General features: G+C 40.7%; 1 protein-coding gene across 2 annotated transcripts; it reads left to right on the forward strand.

Annotated features, from left to right (window-relative positions):
• The first annotated feature begins 4816 nt into the window (after positions 1–4816).
• LOC144535651 (protein FAM163A-like) lies at positions 4817–17640 on the forward strand. Of its 2 annotated transcripts, XM_078278198.1 has the most exons (5): positions 4817–5626; positions 6406–6457; positions 14358–14461; positions 15903–16017; positions 16780–17640. In XM_078278198.1, exons 4-5 carry the CDS (start codon positions 15925–15927, stop codon positions 17155–17157), a joined length of 471 nt encoding a protein of 156 aa, XP_078134324.1. In that variant the 5' UTR covers positions 4817–5626; positions 6406–6457; positions 14358–14461; positions 15903–15924; the 3' UTR covers positions 17158–17640. The 2 variants fall into 2 exon arrangements, with proteins under 2 accessions (XP_078134324.1, XP_078134323.1); XM_078278197.1 differs by having other exon boundaries at positions 4817–6457.

Here is a 17640-nt window from a genome sequence, read left to right on the forward strand (position 1 = left end):
GTGATGTGAGCTCTGCCTTCCTGGTCGATTAGCTGCCTTAATCTCCTCTGTGGAGAATAGTTGATAGTAGGGCTGTCAGCATTAACACGTTAATCGTGGTGCGATTAAGGGCCGAACATAATGCCTTAATTTTTTTTAATCGTATTAATCGCATGCCGCCATTTATTAATTTATTTTCACTTCACTCGGCTTTGCGTCGTGCCTAACAGGCTACTATTTTGCCGTACTTCCTCGTAACACATCCTGCTGCGGCAGGAATAGCAACGCGGATTTCGGTGCCTCATTCTGGTGCCACTGATATGCCTGCACTTCTCTCTGATGCTCTGAAATGTTACAGACGTTACAGGCAACAGAAACATTGCTGCACGTGACGCTAGTTAACACTACACTCGACAGCAGCTAACGTTAGCCTACCGCTAGCTAGTAGCTGGATTAAACACGGTTACAATGCTGACAGCTAACGCTAAACGGTGTAAAGTTTGTCTGTATTTCACTGTAGAGGATTCCGACACCGGGATGTAACAATCTGCAGCTGCTGTTGTCGGAAAAACACTGACGGTGCGTTCAATGAAACTGGTAATTTACAGCATCGTGGTGCATTCAAAGTTGTTGTTAAATGCCCATTTCCCATCTGGTGGTTGTTTTTGTCATTCAACAGCTATTTACTAGTGAAATAAGTTATTGTTATAGTGATTACATTATTATTAAACATTACATTTTTAACGATATGGCCTTAGCAATAAACAAGCCGTTCTTTAATGTTGCCAACTGTTTAGTACCCTTCTTTTTTTAAACTTTCTTAAAAAGTATCGGTTCAGGCACCGTTAAGGCACTGGTACCGTTTTAAAAGTACCGCTTTAGCACCGGTATCCAAACCAAACAATACCCAACCCTGATATTGACTCTAGATTTAAATGTGTGACTAGATTAAATATATAATAAACAAATACAAATTTTAAAATCAAGTTCATAAAGTCATTTTCTTTGCATTCATTTGATTCCCAATCAAGATACACTGGTAAGAATGGCTTTCCATTGTTAATATGTACTTAAAAACAGTTCTGAAATGCAAAATAATATAATTTTAGTCATGTGATAAAACATGCGATTAATCGCGATTAACTATAGAAATTCAACGATTAATCACGATTAAGAAAATGTAATCGTTTGACAGCCCTAGTTGATAGTAAGGATAGGACTCTTGGCCTATAGTACACCGAACCGTGGTTAGGTAAAGATACTGGTAGCTTTGATAGACAAAATGGATTCTGCGAATATGAAGGAATAAAGATCCGTTTTAGCTTTAGGGAAAGCTTGAGTCCTCCTTGCAGTGCCTGTACACTGATATGTGTGTAATATGATCCTAAAAACATCCTTAAGGAGGGAAAGTTCTTGCTGTTCTGCGGTTCTTTGAAAGCTGAAGAAGTTATTGTCACACTCTGCTCTCCAGGATTTACCATAAAGGTTTAGTGATGTTTCAATCTGGTGAGCTCAGAGGCCATAGAAGGCACTCAGCTGTTTTGGTTTTGAAGTATTTTGGAAGACTATTTGGCCTTTTGAAAGAGTTGTGACTGTTAGACACTTTTAAACCTGGCACTACTTGGCACTCACATCTTCAATTTAGTTACATGTACTTCAGAGTACAAGCCTTTTTTATGGGATGATTCTATTAGTTTAATCCTTCTGGACAGATGCTGTATATAAGAAAGGGTTTATTGAGAAATAAATCAGCTTGTGTTTTTACTAGTATTTACTAAGATTTACTGTAGCTATATTCTCTTTGTCGCCGTACCTCACTGGATTGCAGCAGACAATTGGCGATAAAAGATTTCATAGTTCAGAGTAGCTTGCAGTGAGACATTTTGCCCACCTTCTCTTTTCCAAAATACTTCACATTCAGCTTTTTAGTAAATGGATTACCTTTATAAAACTGGAGCCACAAATAATGTATTATTTGTATATTACATTTGATTGCAATTTCTGCATTTACAAAGTAACAAGTGGGCCATGCTAGCGGCTCTGTGAGGCTGTACTCAGGTACTGCAGTGATTTAAACAAAAGGCTCCAGTCAGTATGCTAACATGCTCACAATCACAATAATAACATGCTGATGTTTACTGTTGGTAGCTAGTCTTATTACTACTAAATAGTTGATCATTAGTTTTGCAAGTATTTGGTCAAAAACTTAAAAGTATTGGACAAATTGAAATTTTAAACTGATGACGGGCAAAAAGTTATGGGATAACTGAGCCATTTCACTTAAACCACACACCTCAATTTATGGTGCCTTTAGAGGAAGTCAGGCGATCATCAACATCAGTGGGATTCATCCTCTTGGGATCATGAATATCTGTACAAAATTCCATGGCAATCCATCCATTACTTGATGAGATATTTCAGTCTGTATGATCAAAATATCCCTTCATCTCTGTATATTATATGAAATGAGATTAAAAGTTTAAAAACAAAAGAATTCTCTCCCCCCCCCCACGCAAAAAAAGAGTAAAAACAATGCACAGTTGAAAGAAAGCACAGACAGCTAATCCATACATCCCCTGCTGTTATCTGTGCTTTTGAGGAAAATGAGAATTTGCCTCCCCATATTGTCTGCCTGTGCAACAAAGAGCAGCTGTGTCTCTGCACTTGTTTGGATCAGGAAGTCATAATTCAGCCTTTGGAGTATGTAACTGTGTCACAAGTAGTATTGCCAGTAAATGAGCTCAGCCTGTGCTGTCAACACTAACTGCTGGTCCGGCTAAGAAAGGCTTTGTGACTTTGTCCCAGAGAGTTGTGCTCATGCTGTGTTCTACTGTCAGAAGCCATTCTTTCTCATTCGCTCTGTCTCCTCCTCTTAGACTGAGTACATACGCAAAGAGAAAGTGTATCCCGAATGCATGCAGACAGGCTTGCCCATGAATCAGAGAAGATTAGATTTGTTCGGCACACACACACACACACACACACACACACACACACACACAACCACACACCACACACAAGCTCTCAACTTCACCCTGTGTAAACTTTCCACTGCTACTTTGCTATTCCTGTTATCATTCTAATTTCATCTGAGGAACCCTGCCAAGGCAATAATGAACTCAAGTCGTGTGTGTGTGTGTGTGTGTGTGTGTGTGTGTGTGTGTGTGTGTGTGTGTGTGTGTGTGTGTGTGTGTGTGTGTGTGTGTGAATGCGAGGAAAGGTAAATGGAGGAAAAGATGGGTGTTAAAGAGAGGAGCTGGCCAGGTTTATCCATGTTGTTTGTGTGCTTTCTGTGTGTGCATATGTGCTGTGTATAACATTATGCTGGTTTTAAATTAACCAGTGCAGTGGGGTGTATCCTCTAAGCCGCTGTAATGTGTCAACTCCTTTATTCAATTTGAGCAGTAATCTTGGAACTCCCCACTGGCCTGTCATCATCAGCCCCCTGCTACAAAGCTAGCTTAACTTAGCCAGAGACACACGGAGGGCACAGAATTGCTAAACAGATGAGCCATTTCCATGAGCTCAAGATTATACTTAAACAAATGGACCCAGGCGAAATCTCCTCATTATATGGGTATTATTGTTAAGATGGATCTTGTTTGCAGGAGAAGTTTGAGATGGTTGGCTCCAGCTGCTTTAGGGAATTAAAAAGAGGAAGGTTTATAAAGATAATCCTTTTAGTTCCATGTATCTGAGGTCAAGAGATGATGGCCCTTGTGTTTGCCCTTTTGTCATAGCACCATGGACAGCTGCTTGCACTTACTCAAACTGTTTTCCTTTTGAGACTTTAGTGAGACCTGAAGACCTTACACCTAAATCAATCGTTTTTTGTCATAATACCACTTTCTCTTAAGACACCCATAAAAAGTAATCAAAATGTAATTAAATTATTAATAACTAATTTACTGACGCTTTATAGATCCATTATCCACCTTTAATGATATACATTTTTTGGTTTTTCGGCCAGGTGTCCGTCATTAATAAACCATTAATACATGCTCATAAGTTTCTTGCTTTCTAAGCATAAATGGCTATATAAAAATAATAAACGGGTCATAACTTTTATCTGCAAAAGTCAGCTATGATTTTAAATCTTAAAAAATGTCATTGAGAGAAAGGGCTTTTACATTAATTCAAGTCTTCAGTTGTAAATGTTAATGCAAATATCCCCCAGCTCTTTTTCCGGAAGGTCAGAAGTCAAACGGTGCATTGGAGCAGTCTTCCTGATTACTGCGGCAAAAGAAGTAAAAAGAGTGCAAGAGAGATTTTGCAAAGGTTTCTTTAAAACATGGCTGAAAATGGTTCTCTAATGCATCAGCAAACACTTTATTAACCATTAATAAAGCTATACATTAACTTATAAACCATTATAGCGGGTATTATATATTAATGCTTCTACTTAAGTACGTTGTATATGTGCATTTCTCCTCAAGGATAAACGTAACTAAGTACACCTTGTTACTGCAGCAGTTTTGTGTAGCCTATGCCACTTGGTGTATTTTGTGGTCAGTAACTGGACCCCAACCTGACCAGCAGATCAGAGCGTGGCTGGTTGTACTGGGCAGCTTCAGGTGTAAAGAATCTGTAGAAGTGTATGAGCGAGAGGAGGGCATTCCTGCAAAATAGAGCCTGGTTCTCATAGCTTTAACTTTGCTTTGCGTTTTTAATTTCTTAGCTGAACTTTTAACTAGTAGCCTATGTAATATCACATACACATTTCTTATCTAAAAATTAACTTCTTTGAAAAAAGCAAGTTTAACTTTTACTGAGTTTTTAAAGTAGCCTCTATTCCCCACTACTATCTTTACTTGAGAATAGTTCCCTTTACCGAGGAGTTATTTTTTTGTCAAAATATCTCAAAAACGCATGAAATTATTTGCATGAAATTTGGAGGGCAGCTTGTGAGATTTGTCACAATTCTTTCAGCCTTATGAAACTTGCTGACACAGGTGCCTTGTTGCAAGTTCCACGTAAGGATTGCAGAAATGTTTTACTTTGTAGCGAGATCAAGGCCTTGGATGTACATTTGGAAACTGACATCCAACAAAGGCAGCGTGAACCTCCACCAGTGATTGAGCGTTATTCCACCAGCTTTACGCTTTCATCTCAGGATGGTGACGACCCCCTGTCCACATCACCAGCACCCCCCTCCCATACTCCCGGTAAAGTGATATCACACGGTGTAAAGCTGACACTGTTGCTCCCACCGCTGCTCTTCCTACCCCGCCCCACCGGGACCGGCGGCAGCGGGTGCCAAACCGCCCCCCGGGAGCCGCGCTGAAGACGCAGCCATGACCCGCGATGACACTCAGCAGCCGGACTGCCGCCTCGTCTCATCCCTCTCCAGCGCTGCACAGAGGACGAGGATGCCATGAGATTTCCCACAGGCCCTCACTGGCACCTGGCTGTAAGTGAACCGGTGGGAAGGAGGGGATAACGGACGGCGGATAATGACGTGATGGTTCCGGTTGTAGAACGAGCGCAAGGGGGCTCCGAGCGTCTTTATTGACCGGTACCGGAGAGGATATCACCCGACTTTATTGTGTGTGGAACCGTTTACGATACTGGACCGACCGCACTTGTAGAAAAAAAAATAAGAAACAGTCTCTCAAACAGGTTGCTGAGATTTCCTTCAATCTGAAAGGTAAGGCTTTACAATCATCTGCGCGCCACTTAACGGCTCTGCGTATCAATTTATCCGCTTAATTAGGTAGAAATGAGGCTTATCGGTGATGTAACAACTGATACATTTACCTCTAGTCGCTTTTTCAGTTAAAACAGTATCTATGTTTATATCAGTAAAGTATGCATTCACGTTATCTTGATAAGAGGCCACACATAGCTAGTTTAACATTACTTACAATGATGTGTATCCTGAAGTAGTAACATAATCTGGACAGGTGAGTAGGCTAAATCGATTCAAAGTTCATTTATCTTCCATCTTTTTCCTGTTTATGACAACTCAATACACAGTAGGCTGTTTGCATGATACTAAAAGAGAAACAGAAAGAAAAGGTATCATATGCAACATTAATTTCTAGAGTTTTCTGGGCATTAATTACCATAAAATATGTACTTTATCTTGCACGATTGTGGCCACTTATACCAGTATATACAGATTTGATGTAACATGATACATATTGAATACATGCTACAAAATATATGGTGTACTTAACTACAATATGTAATAACCTATGAGCACTGACTTACTGAGGCGGTGGATAAATGCAGGAGTGATAAATGATATGAGAGAGATTTAATGAATGAATTTATTACGTGAATGAAGACAGAGCCATCCGACCCCCGTGGAAACAAACAAAGGCTCAGTTACTACCTGCAGTGCTGACCACATCACTGCTGGGGCCCCAGGCGTCTCCTGGCATCACTTATAACTGATGTCATGTCTTTTTATTGCTTTCCCAGGGTCTTTGCAGCACAGTCAAGGATGCTATCCCCCAGATGGTGACTTCCACAGGTAAGGGGTGTGTTTGCTTATTTGCATTGTCTCTCTATATACACACACACTGTTTGCCAGACAGGGTGTTTGTGTGGTGTCTCTGATCTGTGCTCTGTACCTCAGGGATCTTGATCTGGGCGAACTGTGTAGCTGAAAGTGTTCACTTGTGTTTCAGCTCTTCATATCTTCAACTGGGATCTCTACAGCTCATTTAGATTGCAGTGGTTTCTCTTTTGGCTTTATCTGCACTGAATTTAACCCTCCACAAATCCAGTTTCTAATGTTTTCGACCATAAATGATCCAAAATAAAGCAGCCACACACCAAAACACAAACGGATGTGTGTTGTCAGTCATATGGAGGAAAAAAAAAAGATGACTGAATTCCGTTTAGACTATTTAACAAATGAAATAATGCACTTTACCTCCACCCTTTTTTCTCCCACTCCTTGCTGTCTTTGTTCCCTCCTGCTCTAGCAGTGGGTGTCTCTGTCCTAGATGTGGATGTGTTCCTCTCCTCACACGCTGAGATGAGTGCTTTCAGAGTCGGACAAGGCAGAAAAGTCTCGATTTTACTACCTGGCTAAATTGCCCTGTGATGGAAAAATATTGTTAAAGGAATGATAGTTTAATAATTTAAGCCCCAGGGCTTTAAAATTGCAGGGACTCGCTGTGATTTCCAGCACAAAGTTAGAGGCCACCTCAACGAAATATTCATATCATTATTTAAGAATGGATATGTCAAGGAACCGCTCAGGTACTGCCACCCTCTCGCTCCATCTCGCTCTCCCTCACTCTGTGTAGGCTCTCTATTTCCCATCTGTAAACTCATCTCCCAGCTTCTGTTTCTTCCCTTTTGAAATGGATTAAAATGCATCCACATAATGACTCTCTGTCTCTAGCTAATGTCTTCTAGGAGCTTAAAATGAGTTTCAGTTTTCAAAATGACTTTTTAAATACCTATAATATACTGCCGTTATTTATTTTCTATTTATCTGCAATGACATGATTATGGCACTAAGCCAGAGTGATTTCCAGGAGATGTTCAAAGGATATTATAAAATAAAAAAGAATGGAATAAAAACGGGCTGCAAGGATTACTTGTTTAACTGATTGACAGAAAATGAATCGATTAATTGTCTTTATTAATCAAATATGCCAAACATTTGTTGGTTCCAGGTCCTCGAAATATGAGGATTTGTTGATCTTCTTTGTTTTATATCGTTGTTAATGCTTTGTTCATGACAAACTGTTGGTTGGACAAAACAAAACATTTAAGACGGCACTTTGGGCTCCGCTAACTCGTGATTGGCATTTTTCACTATTTTCTGACATTTTTTATCTGGCATGAGGAGACAGTTAGCTTAGCAGAAAAACTGAAAACTGGACTCTTAAATTAAGAACATCTGGGGTTAAAGTGTCGGACTATTTGTTTTTCCAGGCCTAGTGAGCCACTTCCTGCAGTCTCCACTGATTGCTAATGCTGCGTTCCAGGCAACCCGTAACCCGTGTTTTCACAACCTTCTACACGTGAAAAGTGCCCTGGAACGGCAGTCAAACCCATAACTTACTACCGGTGAACTCGTACCAGATCGTTGTACTCCCAGATACAGTTTTTGACGTCACACACATAAATAACAATGGCGACCCCCTGTTGATGCTGTACAGACACCGGTGATTAACGGTGAGAAATAGAAATAAATAGGCAACTTAAAGTAATTCCGCACATTGTAATCAAAACAATACACATACGATTGTGTACTACTACAGGTTATCTTTATTAAACAGTCCTTCCAGAAAAATGCAGAGTTTTTTTGTGATTGTTGCGGGCAAAAATCCTTGATTTGCGGCACGTTTTCTTAAAAAATGCAATTGAATATGTGGGATATTTATGCAATTTTATGTAATGAAATTACGGGAACTTGCAAAAATTGCGGTTTCATCATGGCTTCATCGCGGGGTTTGCAGCTTTTCGATGATGTTCACGTTGCGTAATTACGTCACTTCATAACGTTCTCATGGCAACAGGGGAAAATGGCTGCTCTTGTGTGAAGTAAACGCAACATTTTTCAACTTTCTGCTAAGATATATGTGACTTTTTTGCAACGAAAATGCGGGGATTATGAAGTCATGCAAGCCCCGCATATTTTGCGCGGAAATCGGCAATTTATGCGGCGAAAGTGCGGCATATTTGAAAAAATGCGGCCCCCGCATAAATATGCGGACTTTGGCTGATTATGCATTGAATTATGCGATCGCATAATCGCGTTTTTCTGGAGGGACTGATTAAATGAAGCCCAAAATATGTCGCCGACTAGAAATCGCTAGTATCAGCTAGCGCTAGCTAACGTCAACTTTAGGTAGCCGCTAGCTAACGCTAGCTAGAAGGGTTTGTCGTGACTTTGCCTGGAACGCTACCAAGTCGTGAGTCGTGACTTGAAGACGTAAGTTACGGGCAAAAAATTGTGTCTGGAACGCAGCATAAGACTACCTCAGCGTGATGACAAGACTCCAGGAAAGTAGTTGGCAACCTTTTTAATATGAAGTGCCATTTTAAAACGTTCTTGTTAATCAGTGTTCCGTATCAGCATTAAGCCTGCCATCATTTAAGAGCCCGCTCAGGCAGTGTAATTTCTTTTCCCTTTGCGTCCATTCTGTAAAGAAGGCAACAAGTACTAGCCAATCAGAGGCAGAGAAGGGCAGGTCTGTGGATGTGAATGTGGATGGGGAAACATCAATCAAACTACCGTAAAAATAACAGGCTGTGCTGCTGCCAATGGCTGTGAAAGAGGTCATTTGGCATGCAGATGAGACACTTATTACACAGTGTGCCATTGGTGAGGCTACCCTAAGGTTGCTGACCCCTGCTCCAGGAAGTCAATGCTCCTGGCTAAGAAATAGTTAACCTAACCCCACATGAAACCACAATGTGTCCTTTTTACTTTTCTCTTCACATTTTGTACGGATCAAAAGAATGACATATAACATCTGAATTAGTGAGCTTTAGAGGTGCAGTTAGTGGTGATTTACCGTTCGACAGAGCCAGGCTAGCTCTTTCCCCTTGCTTCCAGTCTTTATGCTAAGCTAAGCTAACCAAGTGCTTGCTCCAGCTATATATATTGAATGGATAGATGTAAGAGGGATATAAATCTTCTCATCAAACTCGCAAGAAGAAAGCAAATAAGAATTTCCCAGAAATGCCGAACTATTCCTTTAACTTGTAGATAAAAGTTTTTTTTTGTAATTACATTTTTCTTTCAAAGCTTCTCTATTTTTCCTGGTTCACTCACATCACATGGGAGAAAAAAGCTCTTAATTTCAAAACATCATCACCACATCATCCCACGTGAATCTTCAGAGGGAAGCTTTTTCCCTCTCCAACTTTCGATTAGGGATATGTTTGGTGATGGATGAGTGTGTGCTGAATGTGAATGTGAGTGTGTGTGTGTGTGTGTGTGTGTGTGTGTGTGTGTGTGTGTATGAGCTGGTTGTTCACCCACGCACGTGTTTCTGTGCTTTTTGCATTTAGCTGACTGTTAGGATCGTTTCAGTTCCCACAGAGAAAACAAATTAAAATATGACACCTCTCTCAGCTGCCTCTCATCTCATCGCTTTTCACTGTCGAGAGACGACAGAACTGCTAAGTATAGTTCTGCAAGTGGAGTGTGAAACCTCTCCACCTCTCTCAACATCAATTCCAACATTATGAAGGTCGAAACTAGATGATGTTGTGGTAGCTTGAACAAAGGTATAATCATCCCCAATCAACTGATTCTGAACATGTTCTGTGTATGAAAGAGAGAGGGGAAGGCGAGAAAAAAAGCACTCTTCTTGATCTGTATGGTATGTTTGGGTGACATAGGTGACACAATATTGTGAATCAAAATCACAATATTAATAAGAATACTTTCTATTCGTGATCAAAAAATCACAAGAAGCTGTCTAAAATGAATGAATGTTCAAACTGTGTTTCAATGCTGTTATCACACGTGAAACAAAACCTTCAGTCACTCTTGGTTAAATGAGTTGTGAAGCAGCAGGAGCCACTGGTTTTAGAAGTCCTTTTTTTTAATCACTTTGCAGTATATTCTCATTTCAAAGTTTTTTTCCAGTGATATCCATAATGTTCCTCAAGATGGATACACAAGAGTCTCCTGCATAATACTGCAGGTTTATGTTATGGCCACGAATTTTAAATTATTTCCAAGAAGACCAATTTCGTCCGTCAGTTTGGCATGGCAAATAGCTCTAAATACTATGATTAAGGGATGCTACTATTGATTTATTTGTTAATTATTCAGACACATTCAGATTGCTTCTTCCAAACAGTACAAATCTTTAAGGTATTCAATTTACAACTATCATTCGCGACAAAGAACAGCATCAAAGACTCACATTTGAGAAGCTGGAACCAGAGAATATTCAGCATTTCGAACAAAAACACAATGATTAAAATAAATAGATGAATTGAGTTATGAAAATATTTTCCAATGAATTTTCTGTTGAATAATCGACTAATCATTTCAGCTCTACTGTGATGCCCATTAGCTTCAGCTAACATTGCTATGGAGAAGACTGATGACATCTCATGTGCATATATTCCTTGGAAGTACTCCAACTGCAGATCACCTAACACTGACAGGACTTTTACTTCTGGAACAGTGGATGCCAACTAACCACCCACTGAGCCTCTCTTACACACATATACACACACACACACACACACACACACACACACACACACACACACACACACACACACACAGACACAGACATATACACACACACTGAGCATGTTGTGCTTCAGTAAAAATCCCTGCAAATCTCAGGGATACACATTTCCTTTAGCCTTTCTCTTGTACGGTGAAGAACTGGATCCTTTACTCACTGTCACTAAAGCTCCTTTGACAGACGCACACTGTCTAACCGGAGTCTACTGGTCACCTGGGAGTCATACTGTACACACAAATCAGATGCCTGTTGGCTCCTCTGAGACTTGTCTCATCCTCCTTCATCCCTGTCACTTTTTCAATTCAGCAACTGACGGGGATTAATGGCAGATCCTCTAACTCCTTTCAGGCCACAGGGTTGTTTTGTGATCTAAGGGGTTGTGTTAATGTGTGGGTTTGCTTGGATTTGTGTTTGCATGCGTTTCCCAGTTGAATCTGACAGCTGTGAACCCTCTGAGAGTTGTATATGAACTGCGCTGGTTAAGATACTCTGACACTGTTAGAGTTGAGTCTCCCAACCTCTGTCACTTGGTGTCATTGTCTCTCCAGTCTGTTGGAAACTCTCCAATCTGAGGCTTTACCTCAACGCTCCCTTTCTAGCATAATTTGGTTGCATGTTAGTCAAAATAATTTATTTTTTGTCCTAGAAAGATTCCTTTGCTTTGTCTGTGTTGAAATACGTCATTGTTTTCTGCATAAATGTGCTATAGTAGCATAAGCAGTCTCGTCATGCCATGAAAAGCCAAGGGAATTGAAAGGATAGACCAGGAGGCAAATGATGTACAGGGGGGGTGAAAGATGAGGATATGGCTAAAAGAGTGAATAGAAGATTGAAGATAGGGGAGTAAAGGAGAGATGAGATGCAAAAGGAGGACTGAAGAGACATAAGGTAGTGAGCAAGAGGGGAGGGATAGAGAAACGGAGAAATGGGGAGCAAGAGAGACTTCACATCGCTTTTAACGACATTATCGTGGCCCGTGGTGTATATAATTTAGTACGATGACGCAATGGAAGATACTGCACAGAGTGAGCTGTCTGGGAGCGAGGCTCATATGCTCATTTCAACACACACACACACACGCACGCACACACGCATACGCACATGCACACACACACACACACACACACATTACCCCCTGTGATTGTGTTATATTTGTCAGAGATTCATGTGCGTTCAGTGTTAAATGTTAAGATTTATGATCCTAACCCTATCTAATTACAATTTTAAGGGGCACACCCCACTAACCTTGCATTTTCAGACAGTTGAAAAGCAAAAGCGGCACACAGAGAAGAAACCTCTGGCTAGATTTTACTTTAATCAACGTGGGGAACATGTGGCTCCACAGTCAGGCAGCAGACCAAACCACTCAAGCTTAAACTAGCATTTGTTTGAACCTTCTGGCTGACATTTTCCAGTTACGTCAATACAGCAAGTGCCAGAATGTTTAAACGATTTGATTAGGCAATAAGACTAAAATTCACTGCAAATTACAGCCTTGGGAGCCTCATGGCTTTTAGAAAATTACATTGATACACCAGTAATGAGAAAGAAGCTCCTCGGTTGTTTTTTTAATCCATTTAATTGGGATAATTAAATGTTGTTCTTCTGTTGAGAAATATGTGGATGTTTTAATTAATCAACTTGAACAGTAGATAAAGTCGTCTGGTGTTGTAATTACTATAATGGCAGTTCTTAAAATGAACAATTCTGCCTGAACTCAACCATATAAATTGGTCTAACTGAATGTCAAACATGTATTTTATATACTGATATAAAAAGTAATCCTATCTTAGTGCATTCATATTTGTATTGTGTGTTTATTTGGTGGTATTCTAATCTGAATGCCAGTAAAAACAAATCAAGGCATCCACACATATATTCAATCACACAGCTGATTTATTGCTTTCTGTCAGATAGACCTGTTTATAAGGCCAGACTGTTCTTTGCTATTTGCTGTGTGCAGTGGAGATAATTATGTGTGCAGTCTCTTGATTTCTTTTCATTCACACAATTGCGGCTCCTGTGTGACTTTGCCAATCAGAGCTATTTGTTTAAGAGTATCTACCTGCAATGCAGAGCAAACGCTGAAAGAATTTTGAAATCCCAGTCACTTTGCTGTAATTGGGCAGTGTGTTCTTGTGCATGCATCTTTATCTTTTCTTGACGTTTGAGTATCTAACCTATGTCTGTCAGATATCTGATGTCTTATGTTCTAACTAGTTCTCATCAAAACATTAAGTTGCATGTATGTTTTGAGTGTTACATCATGTGTTTCATACATCTTTGCTGTGTTGTTTAATTGCTATATATCAGTATTTAAATTAAGGAGATTGCATGATGATAATTATCCATGCAATCAGTAATCGGTCATAGTCGACCACTAATGACGGGAGATGCACATATGAATCAGATTTAGTATGCTGAAACAGTGCTGCATATATGCATAAAACGTACTGGCCATATGGCAAGTGTGCACGTAGGTGCTGCTGCATTCAGCATGCTAATCCATCTAGTGTCTGTTTGCCATCCAAAGTAGTCCGTTGGAATTCATCCACACTTTGCAATTGTTGCTTTTAAGACTTTTGTCTAACTATGTATAATTGATGTCTATATTCATGGATCTTATTGCAAGCCCAGATTCCATGCATTATGAAGCAGTGGATGTGCTAGATACTCTAGATCTGAAACAACTAGTTCATTAATCTGACATGTTTGATACTAAATTAAAGGCAAGGTTGAAGAGCTAGCAAGATTTGAAAGTAGCATCTCCTCGGGGCTCCGTCTAACCCCTCCCCCCTGCCCTCTGCGCTTTTTCAGAGCACGTCAATTATTTATTGCGGTCGGGGATTAAAGACCATTTCAAACAATATATAAAAAAGTGTATATTGGAAATAGCTACCAACCCTGCCTTTTAATAGGCTAATTCCAGCTTCTTCAATGTGAGGATTTGCTGCTTTTCTCCATCTCATATCATTGTAAATTGAATACTACTTGAATACTTTTTGGACCATTGATCAAACTACAAAAGCAGTTTGAAATACATCACTTATCCAGTAACTTGTAACAGTATCCAGTTGGCATCTTATAGGTTAAACAATTTAGCTATTTTTATTCGACGAAATAAAAAGAAAAGCAAGACCAAACAAAATAAAATACAGTATCTGTATATGCCTCTTTCTCTTCTCGCAGGAGTTCCAGTGAGAGGAGGTTTTGAGAGTAACACTCCATAGGCCGGTCATGATTTCCTACCTTCACACACTCCTCCATCTCTGCATCTCTCGCTGTCTTCTAATGTAAGTGTCCATCTCTTCTATTAAAGCTCAGATGCGAATAACAACGGAACAATCATAATGTTAGCCACAGGAGGGTGACAAACAGTTCAATATTTTAGGAAATGTACCCGGTTGTTGATCAGTAAAAATGGTCGATTAACAGCCCATTTAAACAGTTGTGTATAAATGATACATGAAAAGTAGTGAGCTTTAGAGGTGTTGGTAGACTTATTTTTGAACTAGGCTGGCTGTTTCCCCCTCCGTTTAGTCTGTCTGCAAAGCTATGCCTATTGGCTCTTGGCTCAAGCTCCACAGTCATGCTGCATTCATTCTTCTTTGGGAGATTTTTGAGCAATGTGTAAAACAGTTCTGTCCGCTATTTAACATCTTGGGATAACATGGTCAATGTTATCCCGCGGGTTTTACTATGTCCATTATCCATTAAAGGTCCAGTGTGTAACGTTTTTAGTTGTTCATTATCAAAATCTGTGTTGCCCGTTCACAAACTTCTTTTTCATGAATATTTACCACCACCATCAATTCCAAGTATTCCTTTTGGCTTGAAATTTTACATTTGCATTTGCATGAACTGGGGTAGACGCTCCATATTCATGCGCCATCTTGAAATATGTAAGCCGGTAAGGGACATACAGGACATACTGCTCCGCCTTTTGCGTTTTCGCTGTCACATGATAAACTCACAGGTGCTGCTAATGCTGCTAACGGGTATCGTAGCTTCCCGGCCCCGGCAAGTTTGAAGAAGGAAACATGGAGGACCACACATATTCAAAATCCATATTTCAGGAACAGGAGTTTTCTTCTTCGCCCACAAAAAGAAAACGGATATTGAAAAGAGCAAGAGACCGGCTTTTTGAAGCGTGAAGGCTACCGTAGCTGTAATACGTACTTTGAACTGCGTGGTGCGAGAGAGTTGATTGAGATACATGATCTCAACGCTAGATGGGAGAAATTCCAACACCTTTAATAAATCATATCTTATACTACCATCATAAAAACTCCAAATTAGAGATGAGTGGTGTAGAGTTTTACAGACTTGAAGAATCTATGTCAATGAGTACTAAAGCTGTTCCGCATGTTCGTGGTGTTTTTTTTTCTCTTTTCATTTATCGTCCATCTGTGTCTGTGAGGGCTGAACCATCCCCAGCTGTCTGATTACAGCTGCATGATAACCAACTACTTACAACATGTTTCATCAGTTACATCATGGTGTCACGTGAATATACTAATTCAGCCTACATTGGTTATCTTTGCAGGCATTATAGAAACCTTTGTTGCATATGTTGCAGTTAATTTGAGTTTAATCTCTACCGGCGCTAGCGGAATCCAGATGTCTAATAAGCTCATTCACTTTCTCTTTTTTTTTATCCCTTCACGCTTCTTCTCTGTCTTCAAACTTCCTTCTCTTTCTCTTGTTTTCATCTCCCACTCTCTCCCTCTGAAGGGTTTGATGGAGAGCTGGTCGAATGTCAGCAGGAACTATTGTTATATCCGGAGGAATTCTTGCCGGAGTGATACTGCTGTGCATTGTAGCAGTGCTCTGTTACTGTAGACTCCAGGTATCACTGTGTCCGTGTGTGTGCATGAATGGGAATGTGCTTCAGTCATTTGAAAGAAAAGGGGAAAAAAAAAAAACGTTTTCAATATAAACTTTTATGTAGATCAGTCGTTCTCAACCTTGGTGGTCGGGACCGCCCTCCCAAGGGGGTCGCGAGATAATTTCTGGAGGTTGCCAGATGGTTGGGGAGAAAAAAATGAAATAACATATTCTAGACTGGGGAATGGTTTTTACATTTACTGTGTGAGTTTGGTACATTTCATGTGTTGTATTCAGAGCTTCAGTTGTAAATCAGAAGGTCCTAGAACACGGAAAGGGGTCTGAAGGCAGGTCACAGAGAGAGAAAAAGTCACAAACGCATCATTAATACAGCGCCTGGAACACTTTGGACAAGGCTGGGTACTAGCTGCTAAAAGTAAAACTAAACTAAACTGTCATTAAAGCAAAGCATTGTTTGTTTACATGTATTAATCAGAGCATTCACAAAAATCACTCAAAGCAGTAGGGGGAGTCGTGTAGAAACAGCTGTTTACACCGGTTTGCAGCTCTCGTTGTCGAGGGGGAGGGTGGGGGGTCACGAACACACACCTCATTATTCTGGGGGGGTCGCGACTCACAAAGGTTGAGAACCACTGATCTAAAGGACCTATAAAAGAAAATTGAGCTAAGCGATATGTGAATGTCCTATGAAATTTGTTAAGTTTGGAAGCAGAGTTGGAATTTCTGGCACAACTTCAACTACTTCCTTGTTTACCCTCTGCAGTATTACTGCTGTAAGAAGAATGATTCTGAGGTGGACATGGGCTCCGTGGTGGGAGCAGATCCTCTCTCTCACTTTCCCTGCAATGCATGCAACGCCCTCGCCATGGACGGCGCGGCTATCACACCCGTCTCTCTGGATCAGCTGGACACGGGTTCTCACCACAACCACTGCCCCACCTGTTCACCGTACTCCCTCCGCTCTGGACTCACAGACGACATGCGCAACGGAGGGGCGCGGCTGGGCTTCCACACCTACTACGAGAACCCGTCTGTCTCTCTCCCGCTGTCTGCCCACCCGCAGGGCTCCTCCCCTCTGAGTTACTGCAGTCACACGGACATGTTTCCTCCCCCACCACGCCCCTACAGCACCCAGGTCTGAACTCTGCTACACCATAAAGACACACACTCACACATATAGAAAACCTTTCAGACATACTAACACACACCTAACAACTAACACATGCCCTGTTGTTTGGGACTACATTCAGGCGATGGATTTCGATACTGCACAATTACACACATGCCCACATTACTGTACAAGCTCACTTCTGCCACACATTCCAGACTCATTCATCATGGGGGTGACCCATAAACTGAGCCCACTGACAGAGCCTCTGTGTGGGCAACACGTCCTCGGACCAAACCATGGAAGGCTCCAGGCGGCAGCAGCATAAACCAGTGTTAGATCTGCAGGGAAGTGGTAAATATTATAACTCTAGTATAACCTCGTTTTGTTTAACATGAGGCCAAGTCACATGCATGAAATGTGACTAAATTTAGGTGTGAACGCACCTCGATTAATGCATCATTCAAGCCACTTTTGCAGGTTGTCAGGTACACGTGGCCATGCTTGTAATATAGC

Source organism: Sander vitreus, chromosome 20, assembly GCF_031162955.1.
Source record: "Sander vitreus isolate 19-12246 chromosome 20, sanVit1, whole genome shotgun sequence".
Taxonomy (NCBI): Eukaryota; Metazoa; Chordata; class Actinopteri; order Perciformes; family Percidae; genus Sander; species Sander vitreus.